The 21,884-nt window shown below is 49.0% G+C and overlaps 1 protein-coding gene across 1 annotated transcript; it reads right to left on the bottom strand.

The window, feature by feature from the left end:
- Window positions 1–4,403: 4,403 nt before the first annotated feature.
- LOC144110051 (piwi-like protein 1) lies at window positions 4,404–21,627 on the bottom strand. Its single transcript, XM_077642858.1, has 6 exons — window positions 21,158–21,627; window positions 16,912–17,757; window positions 16,403–16,543; window positions 14,044–14,616; window positions 12,873–13,256; window positions 4,404–5,129 (listed from the first exon to the last, which is right to left on the bottom strand). Exons 1-6 carry the CDS (start codon window positions 21,476–21,478, stop codon window positions 4,677–4,679), a joined length of 2,718 nt encoding a protein of 905 aa, XP_077498984.1. The 5' UTR covers window positions 21,479–21,627; the 3' UTR covers window positions 4,404–4,676.
- Window positions 21,628–21,884: the final 257 nt, after the last annotated feature.

Genomic DNA, 21,884 nt, shown 5'->3' with positions numbered 1-21,884 from the left:
ACACACACACACACACACACACACACACACACACACACACACACACACACACACACACACACACACACACACACACACACACACACACACACACACACACACACACACACACACACACACACACACACACACACACACACACACACACACACACACACACACACACACACACACACACACACACACACACACACACACACACACACACACACACACACACACACACGCACGCACGCGCGCGCGCGCGCGCACACACACACAGACAGACAGAGCGACTGAGAGCCTTGCAGCACACACTCGCGCTGAGCATTGCACATCAAATTACTCGTCAATACTATTGTCAAACGAATATTGCAGTAGTGACAGATGTGCGCGGCGTGCGTTGGCATGGACAGTGTTGTAGGAGAAACACGGCACATAGAGCATGCGTGTTGGCGTAGACATTGCTGCATAAACCGGCATTTTATAAATGGTGAATTGGCACGACGGTGAAAAAGCTCAAGACGCGCATAACTGGCTCCATAGGTCACTGGACACCTCAATCGTGCTTTCAGGTACGCGACTCTGGGGCCCACCTGCAAAGAACCGTGCTTTCCCGCAATGTTTCGTACTTAGCAATACAAAACCACCAAACTAGCTGTAATTTATTGTCTAAATTTGCAGAGTTGTATAAATTCAGCTATCGCGCACTTTTATTTCACAAAAATCCGGGTTCCACTGCTTGTTTTCCTGCCAGGTGGCACACCGTCGGAACCAAGCTGGCCGTAGGGTGCCTCAAGGCACCCAAACTGACGACTGGGGTATTCAGAATGATCGCACCGACTGTGCGGCAATGCGCCAAACTTCATAGAAGCCAGTCGCAGTAGGTCTGCGACTACAGCGACGCGAATTGGTGTCGCAAAACGGCTCATATACACTGCGCTGCGTTGACAATCGCTCTATATCAAGCAAGTTCTAGGTATCGAAAATTAAAATTTGTTTTTGAGGAAAGGAAATGACGCAGTAACTGTCTCACCTATCACGGTGGGCACCCGAACCGCGCCGTAAGGGAAGGGATAAAAGATGGGATAGAAGAAAGGTAGAGGTGCCGTACTGAAGGTCTCCTGAATAATTTCGACCACGTGGGGATACTTAACGCATGAGCGTCTTCTGCGTTTCGCCTCCGTCGAGAAGGGGAGTTTTGACCTACAATAGCGACCCTGCATGAAAAACACGCAGGGCAGCTAATAACACAAGCGGTCAAGCATGTGTCTTGGTGTTCCAAATTTTGGTACCAACAAACGAAAACTTCAGCGTGGGAAAGTTTTGCGCAGAGCTACAAGCACCAGAGCTACAAGTATCATGCAATACAGTAACGTAATGTTTGCATAGACAGCAGCCAGGAAGCCAGAGTACTTGTCCCATGCCAATGCTACGTCAATGAAGCGCAAGTGTTCAAGCAGGAAACTTAGTATGAATTTTATTGAACACACTGCAAATTACATCCAAAAGTAACTCTGTAAGTAGCAGAAAAATAAATTCAAGCTAGGCAACTGGAAGATATGTATGATATCCCAAATAAGAAACATCATACAAGAAACACTTCACTGACATGAAGCCCAACTTCTTTTGATACCCATTAAACACCCTTCAATGCTTTGACACATTAAAAAGTAGAAGCTACACACCTGACTCCCCAAGCTACACACTGAACCCGATATAACACAAACTCGGTAACTGCCAAGCTTGTTGAAACATCGGAAAGAATACGAAGAATTACGCTACACATCCTTCAATGATTTAATGCACACCTTGTATAAATCACATAACTGCACTTTTGGCATATCTTAATTCCAGTTAGCACCCTTCTTTCCAAAGAAATGAGCATTTTTAAGTCCTTTATAATTTGAGAATTTTAGTTCGCACAAAATGCATGCGACTGAGGTTCGTTGCTTAGCTTCTAATTTTGATTTTTTATGCTCACAAAAGAAAAATGTTAAGATCCCTATGTTGCATAGCAGAGCTTCCATTGCCATCTGCCTGCTCCTCCTGACATACTTAGCCCTTTTGAGGCATGAGCGTTGAAACCCATCTCGTAAACTAAGACGTTAAGCCAAGAGATCGGGGAAATGTCATTACATTCGACATGTAGAAACCTGGAAGCATTCGGGGCCTTTCCTGAGCATACCATGCTGAAATTACGCAACTATCCTAGCCAGACCAGCAGCACTGTTTTTCATAAAAATCCTTGCAGTCGAAATTCAAATCAAAATATGTAAAACAACATAGATCTATGCCGGATAATTCCATGCCCTGATGCTACATGAAGAGAAACTCCAAGCCAAGCAATTTCAGTTCCCTACATTGCTTAGTGTGACACCATTCTTCCGTTTTGAAGGCCTAGCTTCCCCTGCCCTCTGCCTATTTACTCTCACACATGAAGTTAACCCCTCTTGATCACATCAGTATTCCAAATGGTCCCTTCAACTTTGAGACCAATCAAGGCAGCAAGCAGAGAAATGGTGTTTGTCACCAACTTCTCATGTAGGGACATCGCAGGCTTCAAGGGGCTTTTTTTACTAAATGGTAACGGCACAACTTCTCCGACCAAAACAGTTTCAGTGAATTTCTTGTGAAAAATTTTGCAAAAAAAGTTCCAATACAAATTTAAAGCAAACCAACATACCAACATGCAAAGAGAACAGAACATGAAAAGTGCTTCAACAACTTTTGAAAGCAAACCACATGACAACATTAACGCACAAAAAGTTTCAGTACAAATTCAAAGCAAACCAACATGTAAAGACAACACAAAAACAAAAAAGGTGCTTATACAACTTTTGAAAGCAAACCCACTGTCAACATTTACACACAAAAACTTTGAATACAAATTCAAAGCAAACCAATATGTAAAGACAACACAACAAACAAAAAAGCTGCTTTAATACCTTTTGAAAGCAACCCAACTACTGACAAGAAAATGGACACAATGAAGGAAAAAAGAAACCAAGAATTTAGAAAATAAGGCATTGGTAGTAACAAAAATGTTCCCCAATTTTGACATAAAAAATTTTGAACTAATTAAATGAAAAAAATAAAGCAGATCTATTTTAAGCATTATGCCTTACTCTCAATTTCCAGAGAAAGAAAAAACAGAGGGCTTTCAGTCAACATAATAAATCACAGAGGTTCCAAGATGAATCTTGAAAAATGTAAAATAGGGAAACAAATTTGATTTTTGTAGAATATTTTTAGAGAAAAGTACAGGAGTAAGATGCTGTTGTGACTAACTGATGCATCAAAAGCACACATTTTTTGAAAATCTTACAATGAAGTCAAGATGAAACATAATTGCACATCAATAAACACATGAGACGCTCAAAAATAATTTTCATCCAGGGAAAACAAAAGAAAAAAAATCAACGTGAATGCTTCTCTAGCGCCACGTATGAGAGAAAATCGCATTAGCATCCACACAATATGCGCAACACCAATTGGAAGAACACCAATTGGTTCAATATATTATTCGCTGCAACAGGTTAGAGAACACCGCTCTACCTGTATTACATCCAGACATTCCTAACCTGTTTATGTTGTTTGCTGCAACAATACGTATTTGTTATGCTAACTCATAATTACAATTCATTGAATAGAATCATGCAGAGAAAATGAGCCACTGGCCACAAGTGGCCAAATCAAGACATGTGCTTCACTGCCTAAATAAAGAAAACCAAGTCAACATACTTCACTGAAATACGATACAGAAAACATACTTTGACTATATGTCTGATGACAACATGCCTACACAGCTAATGAAAAAATTAAAAATCTACTTACATTTTTCAATTATAATGAAAAATATGTACATCATAAACCAAATCATTCATTCACCCACTCTCCAGGTTAAAGTCTGAAAAAATGCGCTATCTCAATCGGTCAATCACTTGTGACATCTGAAAAATTAGATGACTTGATAAGGAATACCATAAACTCATTACAGAGATCCACAACTCCAAAAACAGATGAATGCTCTCGAACAACCAGAAATTTTCCAATAAATATACAAAATGCCTGCTGTGAGAACTTGATGGCCGTGTGCATGGCCAGTGCACGTAATTTAGTTCAACAAAATTATGTAAGAATGGCACCCACAATTTTTGAACCAGTATCTGTTCATTATAGAAAAACTGCCCATGGGCACAAACAAAGATATATGAACAAAGAAAACGCGAAAAAAGTGAAGCATTCATCAAGAATCAAATTGCACAGAACATATCGAATTGATTGCTCTCCTAAGGTAAAGCGGAAAAAAATTAGCCATCTAGCACAGATAAACTTTGAATCACTGACCTTTGCTGCCACGCAGCAGCTCCTACAGCGAAGGCCTCAGGCATGAACCCTTTCACAAACAATCATTAGTCACGCCATACACATCGCCACTGAGTTCTCACCTGAAAAAGCAACCCTTACTACTGAGCCATGGTAAGCCTGAACCCCTCGCTGCTTCTATTAGACGCCGGCGCTTCGTTCATGAACTGCCATGGCAGCATGCAGAGGTCGATCCCACACTCCTGCTTAGCCCCTTTCCGTGCTCCTTAGATGCTGTGCGCAGGTGTGCAGAAGGGGGCAGAGGGCGCAAACCTCCCATCCCACCTTCCTCATACCAGCGAACCTCGGCAAACCCCGAATGCCACAGTTTAGAGGTAATACAGGGTAGAGGAGAGGCGCGGGTTGTGCTCCGCGTGCATCGATTGGCCGGCGAGGAAGGCCAGCTTGTGGGCGTACTGGCACGGGGCCGGCACGCGGATGGTGCCCGGCCAGTTGAAGTAGAGGTGGGTCAGCTTGTACGCCAGGCGCTGCATGTGGTCTGGCTTCAGGCCTGTCGTGTCGTAGATGACGTTGTAAAGGGTCGGGGCCACGGTGCCCTGGCGCACGCTCTGCGACACCAGGAAGAAGTCGTACCGCTCGGGGCGCGTCACATCGCTGTCGACCACGGTGCCCGGCGGCGGGTTGGTCACGCGCTCACGGCTCGGCAGGAAGAAACGCGTGGAGATGCGCTTGGTCACCACCACGAATGCCAGCTTGTGCTGCACGCCCGGGAAGAGCGCTTGCAGCGAGGCCACGATCTGATTGATCTCCCACTCCTTCACCTGCGCCGCGCACACAAGAGACACGCTTCAATCGCGCCCGCTGCCGCCACCAGCATCACCTGCCAGTGCATCTCTGCTGACAGCACCGGGCATTGGAAGTTACCAAAAAGGCATTGGACGATTGGTGGCGCAAAAGCGGGGAGGTGACATAAAGTTAAAGCGCAGGACTGAAAACGAAGAATAGTAAAAGCAATTTATAACACAGTTAAATAAAAAACTTATGAGATCACTGCGACACCCGCACTGGAGGCATGTGTAAGCATTGACGCCTGCTTGCCCCTCTTTGCCTAAATTAAGTTCTATCATTGCCCATTTTGAGTTTAAAAAGTTGGCGCCACGCTTCGTTTTTATATTTGTCGCCACGGTTCGCTACGTCTACACTTCCAGTTTTTCAGATTCGGCACTAAGCTGTAGCTCCACCCATTTCCAGTGTTTCAAACTTTCGCGCCACTTCTGCTCCGGCCCCGCACACTTTTGGGACATTTCTGGCTCTAATTAATTCTTACCTCACTAGCACCTCAATATTTCCCCTGCGAGATTTTTTGATGCTGTATTTAATGCAAACATTTTTTTCTTATAACTCAATTCGTTAGAACGTTATCTTGATGACAAGCTCCTAATGACATGAAACCGCAAAAAAAAATGCCATGCGTTGCTTACGCATTAATCAAATAAAGCCGATCCGGGGCCAACTGACCACGCGCTACCTAGGGCTCCAGGTAGGCTTCAAACATCGAATTTACATGTTGCAGATCATCGTACAGCCCCCGTCACCTCATGCGGAAGCCACCAAAAAAAAACATTAAGCTAAAGCTTTCGATTACCGCACTGTATTGCCGCGAGCCTGGTCCCGAGCAAAACGTGCATGCCTGTCACATACTTTCTAGCCATGACGACATCCTCATGGAAACTCATGACAATTTCTAGCTATGATGTCATCCTCATGGAAACTCTACCTCCCACGCAGGTCCCATCTCCAAAGTTTCCCATTTCCGCACATTTTCTCATGCTATTCGGAACTCCCGGGAATCAAATCAGTGCGTACGTACATGGCAGATGCTCAGAGCTCCAGTCTCTTGATTCCTAATCCTATTCTATTAGTCCGAAGTTCAGCCTGCCTTGCGATGAAAAGGTACCGTTCTTGGAAGAAAATTTAAGTTTACTTTGGAATAAAAGCTTTCTGTAGTCACTACAATGCTTCGGGAAAACGTTATGCGTGGTCCACTACTGCAGTTTCCTGCGGAATCGCACTTCCAACACGGAGGCCGCATCAGCTCCAGCGGACACGAAATGTAAAAATACCTGCGTAGTCTGCATTGTAAACGACACTTAAAGAAAAACTTGTAAAGATAGATTTGATAAGGGTGGTGGAAATTATCCCCGCGCCCTCCACTTCACGATATCTCGCAGCTTTCATGCAGGTTCCTATCATTGGAACCGTTTTTTGTAGAATGTCGCGGAAGTGTCATACGATTCAGCGTTTCGCGTAGCATAAGATTAACCAGCCAGTTCGAGCCTAGCTCGGGGCAGCGGTTCTAACCGGCGACCTAGAGTTGGGGCTGTTTAAAAAATTTTTGCTTAAAGTTGGGGCTGCTTAAAGTTGGTCACTAAAAGTTCGGTTCGCGCACTGTTCAATTCAATAATTCCGCAAGCTACACAGACTTGCCGACCCAGGAGCAGCAAGATGTTGGTTTCAGCGATGCCACGAGTACTGGGGCTGTTATCGCACTCTGAGGCAGCAAACATGCTGGCTCTCGACGGAATCAATATCTGGTCATCACAAACGCATAACTTAGCCCTGCGCGGCTCGGTATCGTCGTCGACAGAGCCTTGGGTGGAAAACGACAAGAATAGCTCCTGAAAGTTGATAACGGCACCGTACTCCTGAAGGAAATCCAAACCGAGTATGAGGTCCTTGGAGAACTCGCTTAACACAGGAAAGCAACCAGTGAAAGTAACACCGCGGATCTGGATTCGCGAAGTGCACACACCGTTCGAAGTTACCACATGGCCACCAGCTGTCCGGATCTACGGCCAGACCAAGGGGTAAGAACCTTCCTCAGGGCCGTAGCTAACCGTCTACTCATTACAGAAAAATCAGCGCCGTTATCCACGAGTGCGGTAACGTCGTGGTTGTCGGCGGGTACCGGAATTTCGGCGGAAACCAGTCGGTCCCAGCTCGTCGTCGAGGTCGTCGGCGGTCAGAGGGTCGCGGTGAATCGTCGGGTGGAGGCTCTTGACTCGGTCCAGTCGCGGTGGCCTTACGCCCGGAAGACGCCGTCCTCTGTTTTCCCGACGTGGGGAGGTACCTCTGAAGTTGCCAGAGCAGAGGAGGACGGCCGGCCGGGCGAAGAGAACCGCCTTGGGGTTGGCGATCGGGACTGACGTCGCTGCGAGGTCGAGGACTGCACGTTGTCAGCCAGGTACTGCTCGATATCCCTTGGTCGTTCACCGTAGCGCGGTCAAGGTGCGTCAGGTGAAAATCCGATTAAACCCATTCTGCTGTAGGGGCAGTGGCGGAGGATGCGGCCGGGCTACCCGCAGTGGTAACAGAGCGGCCGATTGTTTGGCGTATGACGCACGTGCGCTTTGCTCATGGGGGGACTGGACTCCTACGGCACGGAGGGCACTGTTTAGACTGGGTACTGTGTAGAGGTGGCACAGGAGCGACGGGGGATAAGGTTCGCATCGCTGGCCCGGGACTTCGTAGCGCGTCGCTGTACGTCATATCGGAGGGCGCCGGGTGTGGAGCGGGGGGTGGCTGCACAACTCGTTGAATTTCTTCACGGACCACGTCCGTTACGGCAGCGACGCTGACCTGTGGAGCTTTAAAGCGAAGCTTCGCCAGTTCCTCGCGCACAAGGCTCTTTAAAAACTCCCGAAGCTTCTCGGCGTGCAGCGACGTATGCGTGTACTGGGAAGCGGCTGCTACAGTAGCCTGACGTCCGTAGTGGGCACCCCGTTCCTGAAGAGAGCGCTCGATAACCGTTGCCTGCTTGGTGAAGTCGGGCACTGTTCTTGGCGGGTCACGGACCAATCCGGCAAACAGCTGCTCATTTACGCCACGCATTAAGTGGCGTACCTCCTTGGCTTCGGACATAGCAGCGTCGGCCCGATTGAACAGGCTCGTCATTTCCTCTATGAACATCGCGACACTCTCGTTCGGTTGCTGTGATCTCTAGTGCAGGGCGATTTCAGCTTTCTCTGTTCTTTCGCTGCTGGTAAATTTCGCTAGCAGCTCTCGACGAAAAGCCTCCAAGGTGGCAAAAGAAGCTTCGTGGTTCTCAAACCACGTTCTGAGTCTTGCAGCGCAAAGTAGACGTTGCGCAGCTTGCGCTCGCCGTCCCACTCATTGAAACCCGCCACTCGGTCAAAGCTGGCCAACCAGTCTTCGACGTCCTAGAACCTGTCTCCATGGAACGGTGGCGGCGACCGAGGTGTGTGAAGACTAGCCGCTTAGGATGTCATGACCCTTACAGGTGCTGTCAGTTGGCCGAACTCCGGTTGTAGGCCTCGCAGACGGCGGCTCGCCTTGTGGACGGGTGTTGAGTTCACGCGTGGAGAACAGGCGTCAAGAGTGCCCTCGTAGTCAGAGTACATGGGACACCACCCAGCGGCTCCACCAAATATGTCACCGATTGACGGTCGAAGCACACAGACCAGGTTTAACTAGACGTGCTGGGAGAGAAAGACAGCAGGGCGCTCGAGCGAAGATATGACAATCATCTAGCCCCTCGAATGCGCAAGGCATGAAAGTCCCAGCTAAAACAGTTCGGCCGCGGTATGGTGCGACTGGATGGATTGATACTGTGGCAATAGCCTCCCAAAGAACAATGTGTGAGAAATTGTGGGTTTCTTGATCTATTCCTTCTCACAGAGCTCAGCAATATCCACCTGGTACTCAAAGGCCCAACGGTGACTGTGTTTCAAACGGCCACTGTCCAGTGTGGAGACATATCGTATAACCGGTTTCCCACTTCGCCGGCAGTGTGGTAAGAGGAGTCGCCGCAACCTCGCACATTTTGCATAGTTGCATAGAAAACAAGTGAAGTTGACTGGGCAGTGGATGACAATGCACCAAGAATTGCAATAGAATCATAATTAAAAATAAAAAGGAAAACGAATAGACTGGTGAGGTAAAGAAGAAGGCTTTCATATTTCCTCTGCATTAATCGAACTGATCGCTGTAAATTTTTTGTCTTCCCAGCTACGAAACACTCTACAGCAGACATTTATCAAGAGCTCGAAGTTTGGAGGGGCCAAATTGAGTAAGTTATTTCTGTCTCACCAGGACGTTTTAACAGCCGAAAAATACTTGCCGAGATGCATTGATTCTTCGCACCCACGTATCTGTTGCGAGTGGGGACGAACGCTTCAAAACAGGTCAGAAAGATGTTGAGACAAATTCTTGCTGCGACCTTCAGTGTCCCGTCTGTGGAGACGGGAGAGACAAGATGATGCAACGCCTGCACCATCCAAGCCACTCAGTTTTCGAGGCCACGCGATGCCGTATACCAGGACATAAAAACGTCTACGAAATTCGATTTTTCCAATAGCCGCGATGAGAAGGTGGGTGTGCCTCTCGACTCCTAAATGAAAAAAAAAACTCTAAGAACTGGCATCCCCTGCCAATAACTCCTGCTGACAGGACCTAGAGTTTCGATGTATTTCTTCCGAAAGTCAACAGAAACTTTATTGGAATTTTTTTAGGGGATGGCATTAGCATCAGCGAGCTACGTGTCTCTCATTGAGACTATCTGAATAACCACAACAGTTTTGTAGCAAGCGATCACAATTTAGCTAAGCAGCATACTTGTAAATATGATTCGATAGTATTTGGATGTTTATGGTTAATTATGTGTGGGTTTAACGTCTCAAAGAGATTTAGGCTATGCAGGATGCCCTGCTGAAGTGTTCCCGATATTTCGGATGTTCGCCACCACTTCCGTTGCAGCGCAAAATGCTGCACTACGCACCTGCACGGCATTATCTGCACCTACATTATCTGATTTTATTTACACAATACTGCAGAGCTCAAATGGTCATGGCAGGATGACGAAAATTGAACTAGAAAGAACTACACATAAATAACAGCGCACAGATGGTGCAAAAATGAAGACAGACAAACACTTTCGCTAACTAACAAATTGAAGAAAATTTGACTGCACTCACGTAATTTATACTCAAAGGTCATGCCCACAGCATAAAAATATAAGAACTTTAAAACCAAGCAGCCAGATTCTCCCGCGTTCTTTCAAAGGATGACTCACGCCGTGCACATGTGGGACTGCAAGTTTTTTCACCTCCCTCTTGTTCCTTAGTGATCATGGCTTCCGGGTGGAAATCTTTCAAAATTTTGTAGCCAACACTACAAAGAACAGCGTCCGGGAATCCGGCGATGCGCATTCTTTGCAGTTTGTTCTTAAAGCTTTGTTCGCTACGATGCAGACATGACCTATTGAGGGTCCTTATCAAGGCTCTTGTTACTATTTATTTATAAAACTCTTTTTCCTTGACAACAGTGCACGACCCTTTCCTGGTAAAAAAAAAAAACCTGACTGAGGAACCTGAGGGAGTAGCTCGAACAACAGTGCCCGCAAAGCGCAAACATTCTCTCGGTCGACTTGAAAAACTTCTACTACTCTCTTCCGCACGAGTTCGAGGCAGTAAAGCAAAGCATCAAAACAATGGGAACCGTTAGGTTTCAAACTGCCTGTGACATTACTTGTGCGAGTTTCCTTAAGTCCCGGGGTTTTATCTGCGATCAACCTTCATGACCTTTAAAAATGGACTTAATGGACTTCACATCCAGCAAAAAAGGAGTATGTATATAGGATCATCCGTGGCGCCGCTTCTCACCGATCTTCTACTTGGCCGCTGCGACAGAAAACTGAAAACAACCCTCGAAAACAGCAGCTCGCTCAACGTTTTCCGCTATGTTGACGACTTTCTGATCGTCTACAAGGCCTCTGCCAAGGGACCCCATAGTGGTGTAGCAGAATTTTTCACGATATTCGAAGACACTCTTAAATATTTCACTCTGACGAAGGAATTACCGCATGACAACCTGTCCAACACCTGTTCCTGGATTTGCGCGAGTTCGTGCACCCAAAGCACATGTGTTGGTGCTACACCCCGCGCTCAAAGAAAGGTTTCACGCCTTACAGTTCGCCTCACCCGAAACTACTAAAGAGAGCAGTATTAACAAGCGCTTTGAAAAGCACCCTCAATAGGTCATGTCTGCATCGTAGCGAAGAAAGCTTAAAGATCCAACTACAAAGGTTGCACATCGACGGATTCAGGGACGTTCTTCTTTGAAGTGTTGGCTACAATATTTTCAAAGATTTATAACGGACAGCCACGACGACACAGGAACAAGAGGAACGTGAAAGAACTGTTGTTATCCCACATGTGCACGGCGTGAGTCATCCTTTGAAGAAAGCTTTGGGGCAGTACTGCGTAAGGGTGCTTTTATACTGCACCTTGACAAACTCAACAAACTTCACAAAATCCTCAATCGAAAAGAGAAGTGCCCAAAACAGTGCGAAAGGAAATACGAAAGGCCTTTCACCGAATGTAAAAAAAAGAAGTGGTCTACGATGTTGCGTTTTTGTCCTGCGGATCATCCTACATAGGACAGACTGGACGTTGTTTAAATGATAGGCTGCGAGAACATAGCAGAGATATCAAAGACAGCACGAGGAAGAATCTGCCTGAACACGTGGCCACCTGCAAGTGCACTGCAATTCTTGACAAAAGCAAAGTACTCCGGAGATACTACAGTTTGTGCACGCATTATTCGAAGTGCATGCCATTCATAAACAAGGAGTGAATTGCGTGAATACACCTTCTATCACTTTGAAGAGGAAACAGATTAGTTTCCTTGATTGCTACGAACGCGGGAGAATCTTGGTGCTTGGTTTTAAATTTTTTATGTTTTTATACTGTGGGTGTGACACTGGAGTATAAATTTCATCAGTGCAATAAATTTTATTTTTTCAGTTGATAGTCAGCGCTCGTGTTTGTGTCTCATCCTTATTGTCCGGTCTGTCACGCTGTTATTTATGTGCCATAATCCAACGGGCCCGGCTAATTCCACTCTTGTAGAAAGAACCAGTATTCGCAAATCCAATAAATGGTAACAGTTCAATGGCCACAGAACTAAAATTGGAGAGAACACTGAAGCTCCACCCTAAAGGTATGACGTGACAGCATAATAGCTTGATTCCCGGATATGCAGAAGGTCATTCGCTACAATCATAGAACCATGAGAGTCCTCATACTTTCCTAGCGTAGTGGTACAGTGGTGCAGCAGTTAAGGGATGCGCTACTGCCCTGCGATGGCAGGTTCTCCCGGCGGTGGGCCTTCTGCGGCAGAGGTTTCTCTTTTCAGGTAACCAATCAATAATTTAAACTGCCGCGGAGGGCAGTTTGCTCCCTATCCTCAGGACAGGTTATGACGACGTCGCAATGTCATGTGACGTATGCTGCCCACCTGCCTCCTACACTATAAACAGAAAGGAATAAAAAGGGGAGTAAGCTGTCTTCAAGCGCACACCCGCTTTCATGAAAGGCGCTGCGCTAGAGGAAAGCTTAGTCTCATTCTACTACCATGCAAGCGTTTTCGTGTTTGGAGAGTGGGTTGGTCTCTGTGCACAACCAGCTGTCCTATCCATGCACGAGACTTTTCGCTCACAACGCCAAGAACGCCGGGTTTTCTGGGTAAAAAGTTGCCTTGCCCACCTGGGGGATCTGTCCGTCGGACACCCCGTCGCGGAAGAATATGATGCGGTCGGGCGAGGCGCCGTCGTTGCACTGCGAGTACTTGCGCAGCGCGTCGCGCAGGAGTGAGGCGAGCGAGTGGCCCAGCTCCTGGTGGGTGTCATAAAAGGAGACGCGCGAGTACCACCGCGTCAGGCTCCTGTTTATGCTGGCCACGAAGGCGCCCGCCGAGCCATGGGGTGAGCTCGAGTCGCGGTAGGTGTCGTAGCCGATCACCATGGTGCTGGCCAGAGGGATGTCCAGGCACCAGGCCTCGCCGCCCAGCTTGCAGTTCAGCTGCACTGCTACCTTGGTGGCCACAGAGCGAATGGTCTTGCGGTTGCCGATGGTGCGGGCGAGCATCACCTGGAAAGTGTACCAAAAAAAAAACTAGTAGCCATCGTCACCATTATGCACTGTACTGCGTTAGAAATGACTTTGCTTTCCTCAGTCTACTTGCATCATCTTACCCTACAGCTCCTTGCTATATAAACACTTACATACAAGTCGACAAATTTTCACACCTAGACAGCCACCACATCGCTCTTGACGTAAGCGTTCACAGCGCAGGGAAAAGAGGCAACAGCTAATATTGACAGTAATATACATTACAGCACGACCAACCAGTCATGGATGCGATGGCCAGAGACTTGCTCGGTGCTCAGCATCTCAAATGACGCGATTATTCTTTTTGCGCACAGTGTTCTGGCCAGTTATGGCCAACTGGAGCCTCCAATTATACTAAAGAACCAACCGAATAACGACTGAAATGAGGTAACTCAAAATTATTTGAGTCCCGAAAAGCACACCACATCACACTTTACCACACCATTTCCCAATTTTTGCAGTAAAACGCAAAAAGGGACACTCATTACAACTGATTCTAATTGTGTTTCAAGGAAGCCGAACTAAGCGCTTCATAATAACGATAATAATAATGCTTGTTTGCATCAAATACAATATACAGGATGCTAACGGTATGCAGAAAAAGCTGCCATGAAGACCACTTGACGAAGCTGCAGGCCCCCTGTACAATGGTCATCTTACAGTATCGCAAAAACAGGCTCCGGAGAAGTCTTGAAAAGTAAATCCAGAGTTTTTACCGGATCTCGCTACCCGCTTCGGGCGACAAAGAACAAAAGCCTCGGCCCACCTGTGTGTGGAGGCCGAGGTCGACGCAGGCCTCCTTCTTGATGAGGTCGTAGCGGTCCTTGCGGTTGTTGGGAAGCACGATCAAAGCCAGCTGAATATTGCCGCCTCTACCAAGCTGGCGCAGGGCTTCCACGAAGCCTGAGGGCCGGTCGTCGTCCAGCAGCACCAGACGCGGTTGCCCGATCTTGACGCCCATGGGCGGGCACACGGACATCAGGGTGCGCACGAATTCCGTCACGTTGGCCTCCTCGCGCCGGTGGCAAAGGACGATCCACGACTCGACGGCGACGGCCACGTGCAGCGGCCGGTCGCGCGTCTCGCGCGAGAAGTCGGCCGTGGCCGCGCTGTAGCGGTACGCGTTGCTGCCTTGCATCACCTTCTCGGGCGGCAGCACGCGGGCGTCGATTCTGACGAGCGAGTCGTCGAACCGGAGACCCCAGCTGTCCATGTCGTTGCGGATAGCATCGTTGTTGTTGATGCGGTCCATGAACTCGAGCAGGTTCCGCACCCGTTTGGAAGGCTCCACGCGCATGTGCTGAGCCAGGTCCCGCATCACGGACACATTGGCCCGCATCTGCGAGGGAAATAAGGGCCCGTTAGACGGCAACTGTGGTTTGGGGTCTATGGCCGGCCCAGAGCAACTCAGGTTATGTAGGGACGCCGCAGTGGAGGGTCTTCGGATAATTTCAACCACGTGGACTTCTTTAACCTGCACTGAAAATGCACGGTACGCGGGCCTCCGCAAATTCGCCTCCATCGAAATGCGACCGCTGCGGCAGGGATCGAGCCCGTGTCGTTGAGGTCAGAGGGCGAGCACCATAACCACTCAGCCACGGTGGTGGCGGACAGCCGCACTTATCTGGGTACCTCCAACGGTTCAGAGTCCGCCAAAGATTTTAGGGTCGGGTCCCAGAAGGCCCGTATACCCATTATACGCTAATCCAGTTTTAAAAATTGCCCAGACTAGACTTTGTAGGAGCACATGTGCCCTTAGCGACCACGACAAAGCTCGGGGTCCGCAATCTTCTAGTTCCCACCAAATGCATTCATTCATGTGGCCGTGGCTTAAACTTGGCGCGCTTTATGGTTCTACAAGGAACGGTAAAAGATGCTGACGCCTTCCCTTCCCCAAGTCAGTTGCTGGAAAACGTTTGTAGCACCTTCAAATTAATTCGAACAAGAACCTTATGTAGAAGAAGCACAACTCCCCTATTTCTGCTTTCCAATCTTTCAATATTATATTCAGGTTTTTAGTACATACTAAGTTCTATGCATTGCAGTGCCAGTTTTGTAATGCAGTAAAACCACGTAAAGCCAGCTCCAGCAGTACTCGTATGAGCAATACATGCGCTTAGGAAGTTGCAGCATGAAATCCCCCGCCTCCGCGTCCATTCAGCCACATATCTTGATGCCCGCTTAAAGCGTAGCGGCTTATCGCGAATGTTCCTGTTACCGCGTACTAATCACGGAAAAGGCTGAAGGCATATCTCGTAGCAAACCCACGAGTACGCCGCGCATCGCAATAAAGCAAGCTTCTCGGGAAATACGCCGATACGGATACAGCGAAGCACGCTTAAAGCTGCTGACACGCTCGGAGAGCGAGCACTTATGTGACCTAACAAAGCACCTCTCCTTCGCCCACTGGGTGGGAGGAAAGGGAGCGAAGCTCGGAATACTTACCACCGCCGAAGATAACGCCTGCGAAGTGCTCGTAATAGTTTACACCGGAAAGGTACTCTATAAAATGTCGCCTTTTGTATGCTTAGAGACAGACAGTCCATTTGAGGCGTCACTATAGCGTTGTCCGATAGGGACCCTGTTGCTTCTGTCGAAACGCAATCGAGGAAACTTAAGACGGGCTTCGCCTGTTCAACCAATACGGCCGAGGTCTAGCGGAGAAATCTGCCGGCGCCTAGTGGGGAAATTTAGAGTTGATTCAAACGCCCCTGAAGCTACGCTGGCATAGCCTCTATGCATATAATAGAATAACGAATTTATGTGGTAGTGCGCGAATAAAAAGGAGAGAGAATTTTCGCCTAAATTCTATAAATGTGGGAAAGCAGAGGTGCATAAACCCTAGCTACTCAAATGCTACTGCATGAAAGGCCACGGCACGGCATGAGCTGTTGCTCACGTGACTCCGAGCCTGATGGCTGCAGCACGCTGGCGATGCGTTATGGGCGAGAGTACTGGCCAAGCGGTGGAGCTAGGATGGCCTGATCTCTCCCCGCCTCCTTCTTAAACGCCCCTGGTTGTGCGGACGTCTACGGCCAAGTCGCGAACACAGGAGTTATACCCATTATAAACAGTGGCCGCCGTAGAAAAGGTCAAACAGGACTACATTCAAACCGACTGCCCACCTCGTCAGTGAGTCCCGTCAGGACACACAGCTCCGGCACCAGGTAGATGTTCTGCGTGCGGCCGGCGCGCAGGTCCTTTTCCTTGGGACGGACCACCAGCAGCGGCTGGCGCATGTCGCGGATGCGCCTCTCGTACTGCTCCTGCACATGGCATCGCCCAAAGTCAGATGGGGTCGGTCGTACTTGCATCTATACTGCTAAGCATACGCACTCTCACATACACTGGGCTTTGCAACACATGAATAAATTTTTGAGGAAACTAAATGGGCTGTATGCCAGATAGCTAGTGGTTTGCCACAGAAAGATGACAGCAATGGAAGGAAAACGCGATTCAGTGAAAGGCGGCTGAGCCAGATAGAGAGAGAAACTTGGAAAAATTCGGGTACCACTTCGGAATGGACCCTCTTGGCATAATATATTGGAAGTTTGTCATGTGACGGTGACGACGCCACCAGTTAATTCACCACTTTGAACAGAACCTATAACATGCCACTAGTAGCAACACGCACCCGGTAGTAGTCAGCGTAGGTCTTGGACCCCTCCTTGGTTTCAAAGGTGCAGGCCGGGTTCTGCTCCCAGTCAATGTCGTCCACCCTGTATGTCTTGTTGTTGTAGGGCGTCAGGACAATGCAGCCGGCCACCCGTTTCACGCACTCGTCCTTGTAGTTCGGGACATGCTGGATCTGAGACATGAGGTCGAAGACGCTGTCGCGACGCAGCACCTTGTGCAGCGTGTCCGTCACCAACAGGACGCCCGCATCGTGCTGACCAATGGCCGTGAGGAGCCCCTGCCACAGCTCGAGCGCGTGCTGCGGAATGCTCGCCACGGCGCGCTTGTCGAAGAAGTACCGGTTGATCTGCACAAAGTCCAGGCGCTCCAGGTTGCGGCGCATCTGCGTGTTGAAGAGGCGCAGCAGCTCCGGGTTGAACGGGGCCAGTTCCTGGACCCACTTGAAGCGGACGCAGATAATCTTGCCGTCGGTGCGCCGCTGCGGGAACACCTCGGTGATGTCCTGGTTCAGCCGCTTGGGCGACTTCAAGTCAGACATGCCGTCGAACACGAGGCACTTGTCGAAGATGTGCATGTAGTCCGCGAGCAGGGCGCGCCTCATGCGACTAGACTCAACCGTCGGCGTGAACTGCACGTGGTACTGGTGTATGCAGCACTGGGGCATGGAGATGAGCCGGAAGTAGTTGGCCACAACCTTGATGGGGCTGCCCGAAGTGCCCCTCTTGTTGTCGATGTGCGCAGGCCGCGTCTCGATGACGGCGAACTCGTCGCGGCAACGCCGGGTCTCTAGGCGGCCGCCGTCGCCCCTGTCGCCAGGTGCGACGGCCGGTGCGAACTGTAACTGCTGCAAGCAGAGATGAAGAAAGAGAGAGAGAGAGCTTTGCACACAAAGCCGCAGCTCACACAACGCATATACTTAAAATTTCACGAATGCACTAAGCCTGCTTAAGAGCGCAATTACGGAAGCCTTTTTTGTCCTATGTTTCTTCCCTCCATTTTTCAGCCGCCGCGTTGGCTGAGTTGTTAGGACGCTCGATTATTGAGCCGAAGTTCCAGGGTTCGATTCGACATGCAGGTCGCGTAACGCAAAAGGCGCCCGTGTGCTGCGAGATGTGGGTGCTCGTTGAAGATCCCCACGTGGTAGAAATTATTCCGTAGATCACCACATGGCCCCTCTTACTTGGTTTCTTCTGTCACTCCCTCTACCACTTCCCTTACAAAGCCTATTCCTGTGTCCGCAGAGGTATGTGAGACAGTTACTTCATTTCCTTTACTCAAAAACAGCTTTCCCTCTATTTTTCAGTATTTCATTATTTGTAGTGACTTTTGTTAACTTTTACTATTTCATTTTTGTAATTTGTAATTTTGTTTTTATTTCTGTTTTTATTTTAACGTTTTTTTTGTTCTAATTTTTATTCCATTGCATATATGTGTTTTGCTTGTGAACTGTTGCTTAGCTTTTTTACATTTATTTACTACACACCTTATGATTGAGAGTTCGTCCTAAAAATCTCCGTCCACAACTTCCGTCCACGGCACTCATGAGCGAAGATAGGCTTACGCCTTAACTCATACTCCTCTTGAGTTGATCAAAGAGATGATCTTGAATACTGCAACAACCCGTACAACTGTTACATCAGATACGCGCTGATGTAAAATCTCCAGCTCTTTTTGACTGCCGGAAAGAGGTCCGAGCAATCTGGCTGCCAACCACATCGAACTAAGGCTCTAAAACACAATAACTGCCTACAGTGTGGGCATCGCGTAATGAAAACCTCAGAACAACTTTCTAGCGCTGCTGCCCTTGTGCAACAACACGTCATGAACAACAGCCGCATCCCTGCACCCCGTGGTGTTACCACTGCGGTGAAGACCACGCCCTTTCAATACAAGGTGCTTTGTGCGACAGCGAAGAGACCGAGTTTGTATACAGGCGGCCTATTGTCACCGAATTCAACTTCGCTGAACGCTAGACCGTATCCTTGCAAGTGACACCCATTCTGACGCTCAAAAACCCACAAGCTCATCCTAACCCCCTCCATAGCACTCCGGTCGGACCACACCTCTAGTGATCGCCTGTCCCATCCGCCCCTGGACACAGATCGAAAGGAGCACCGACACTCGTCCTGTCTCATACGGCAACTTGGGCCAGACTAGAACGATTTACAGTGCAAATTACCTCAACGCAACCCTCTTCCCGATCACACGGGACACCTGCGCGACGGAACAAGTGGACAGCAGCTGAGGTATCACCATCCAATCCAACATTCATTGATTGGAAAGGTAACCTTGTTCTAGTGTGGGCTGCCCAAGTAAAACCTGCTCAGCCAGGTATTATCCTCAGCCAGGCACCATCCTGGCCCCCTCCCTGGCCTTGTACCACACAAGATAACTTCATCCAACCACCCTTCATCAAGTACTTGCCTCGAACAGCAATGTGCCGCCTTTAAGGAGTGTTTGGCATCATGCGAACAACAAATCGCCTGCATAACGCGTCATAACCAGCATGAAATCAATGGTCGCGGACATTCTCAAGGTCGTCAATCGTTAATTGTATCGTCTCCCGTATTTTCAGCAGACGATCTATAATGTTTGAGGACACAGGCAAGACTAAGATAGGGCGGCAATTGTTTATGTAGTCACGCCGGCCTCCTTTATGTATAACTATGACTTTAGCTATCTTCATGCTATCAGTGAATTAGATCTTCCTTACCCAATAACAACTCACATGGCTCGCTTCTGCCTAAACAATTTACACGAAGCTTCTCTCTACCTCCCCAGTCAACATCAGACTATATGACACCGGTCTCTTCCTACCTCTTACCTGCCTTCCTGGCATTCACCGGAAACGACAGATTGCATGATTATCCTGCGCCTTCCAAGGGACCCCTGGTTACTTCATCATTTCAGCCTTTCCCCATTCAATCTCCCTCTACACGTTATCAATACCCCCGTCTCATCTAACCTAGTCTTTGGCCCCTCCGCCATAGCATGACATCAAGGGTAGATGAAGACAGGCTGCTTGTACACGCGACACATCACACAACTCCGTGCCGTAACCGGACGGTGGCCTACAATGACGCGGTGGTCTCATATTCACACGGGCTGGGCGCTGCAACGTACGTGATGTGTACAGCCCCACACGCTCTCGTCTCACACATACACCTCCACCCCATACGGTCAATCTCCTAATGCTTCCACCCTGGAAACTATCCCTATCCCAGCTGTGCACACCATCAGCTCCTTCACTCAGTTACCCCCGCATCAGTATACACAATATACACGGGAAACGTGGATATGCTACCCGTTGCCTTCAAAAGAGCACAATCCCGGTGGACCTCTACGGCTACCTCAGTGAGGCCTTGCGTACCCCCTGCACGGTCACACGTAGGTAGATTTCCGGCCATGCTGGGACCACAGGTAATGAGGTGATGCTATGAACAGTATCGAAGTCTCCTCATTTTGCCCGCGAAAACTGACGGCAACGTCGACGCCTGCGCTCCACGGCACCATCTTAGCGTAGAAAAGCTCCGTTTCCCGTTGAAGCAGCTTCTCGTCATTAGATTAATGCGCTAAGACGTTTAATGTATACGGGCGAACTTCGGCAAGTTGTCTTCTGTGTCCCCACTGTGAAATGCCAGATTGAGGGCCACCTGAGGGGTTACCTTCATTTCATTAAATAGAATTTAAGAATTTGAGAGCGCATGCATATGCGTATAGTTACAGAGCAACACTTTTAAGTTCTCGAGTAGCACTACGACGCGAATCCCAGGTAACGGGCCTTTAATATGTGTTGTTATAAAATTGAAATGCCTCCGATTGCATATTCTTCCGCTCTCTCCATTCTTTGCACATTCCGCGTTCACCCTCCCCTGTCTACGGTAGCAACTCTTCGGACGGTTTCCGTGGCAGCCATTTTTGAGTTGCGAATTACCACTACTACGACGCAAAACCCAAGGGTGCCGCCGCGGTGGCTCAGTGGTTATGGAGCTCGGCTACTGTCCCGAAAGACGCGGGTTGGATCCCGTCCGGCGTTCTCGAATTTCCATGGAGGCGAAATTCTAGATGCTCGTGTACTGTCCGATGTTAGTGCACGTTAAAGAACCCGAGGTGGCCAAACTTTCCGGAGCCCTTCACTGCGCTCATAGCCTCAGTTGCTCTGGGACGTTAACCCCATAGACCTAGACCTAAAACATAGCCAACCACCCTTCAAGAGCTGCCGCTGTAAACAAGAGATAACTCACCTGCGGCACCACAGCTGAAGGGGCCATCGCCGCCATCTGGTGGAGGTGCGCCCCGTCGCCGATGGCCATGTTGTCGATGGAGAACGACAGGCCCGCCACGCTGTCGACGGCGGGCATCGACGGCAAGGACACCGTCGCAGGCCTCAAAACACCAGGCGTCCTTGGCAATGCCGCTGGTGGCGCCATGGCAGCAGGAATTTGAGGCACCGTAGGTGCCGCCTGTGCTCCGGGCAATACGACCACGGCCCGTGCCCTGCCGCGCGAACGGCCGCGAGCGCGGCCGAGGGGCGGAGGTGCTTGACCGCCGCTGTTTTTGTCCATCTGGCTCTACAACGAGCCGCTCTGGCTCTACAACGAACTGCGATGCCCACTCGTTGCGGTGGTGTTGAAGAAAAGACCCGTCAAGGGCGAGACGACTTAGGTCTATGTGCTCGCTTCGATGACTCGAATAGCGGCAATGGGGCGCAGCAGAAGCCCTGCAGCGACGAACAAAGACATGATCGTCACTCTTAAAATGCGAGCAGGACAAAAGGAACATATATGGGGAGGCAACTGCATGGCACCCGTACCCGAGCGCTGACGTTCAGAACAGGCGTTTTTTTTTCCTTCAAGGGATAACAAAACCTGCACCTCAGCCGCTGAGGTGTCTCTGTGGTTATGGCACTCGGCTAATGACGCGAATGACGCGGGTTCGATCCCAGCCAAGGTGGTCGAATTTTCATGGAGG

The sequence above is a fragment of the Amblyomma americanum genome, chromosome 11 (assembly GCF_052857255.1).
Source record: "Amblyomma americanum isolate KBUSLIRL-KWMA chromosome 11, ASM5285725v1, whole genome shotgun sequence".
Taxonomy (NCBI): Eukaryota; Metazoa; Arthropoda; class Arachnida; order Ixodida; family Ixodidae; genus Amblyomma; species Amblyomma americanum.
This window is presented reverse-complemented; position numbering and strand designations above follow the sequence as displayed.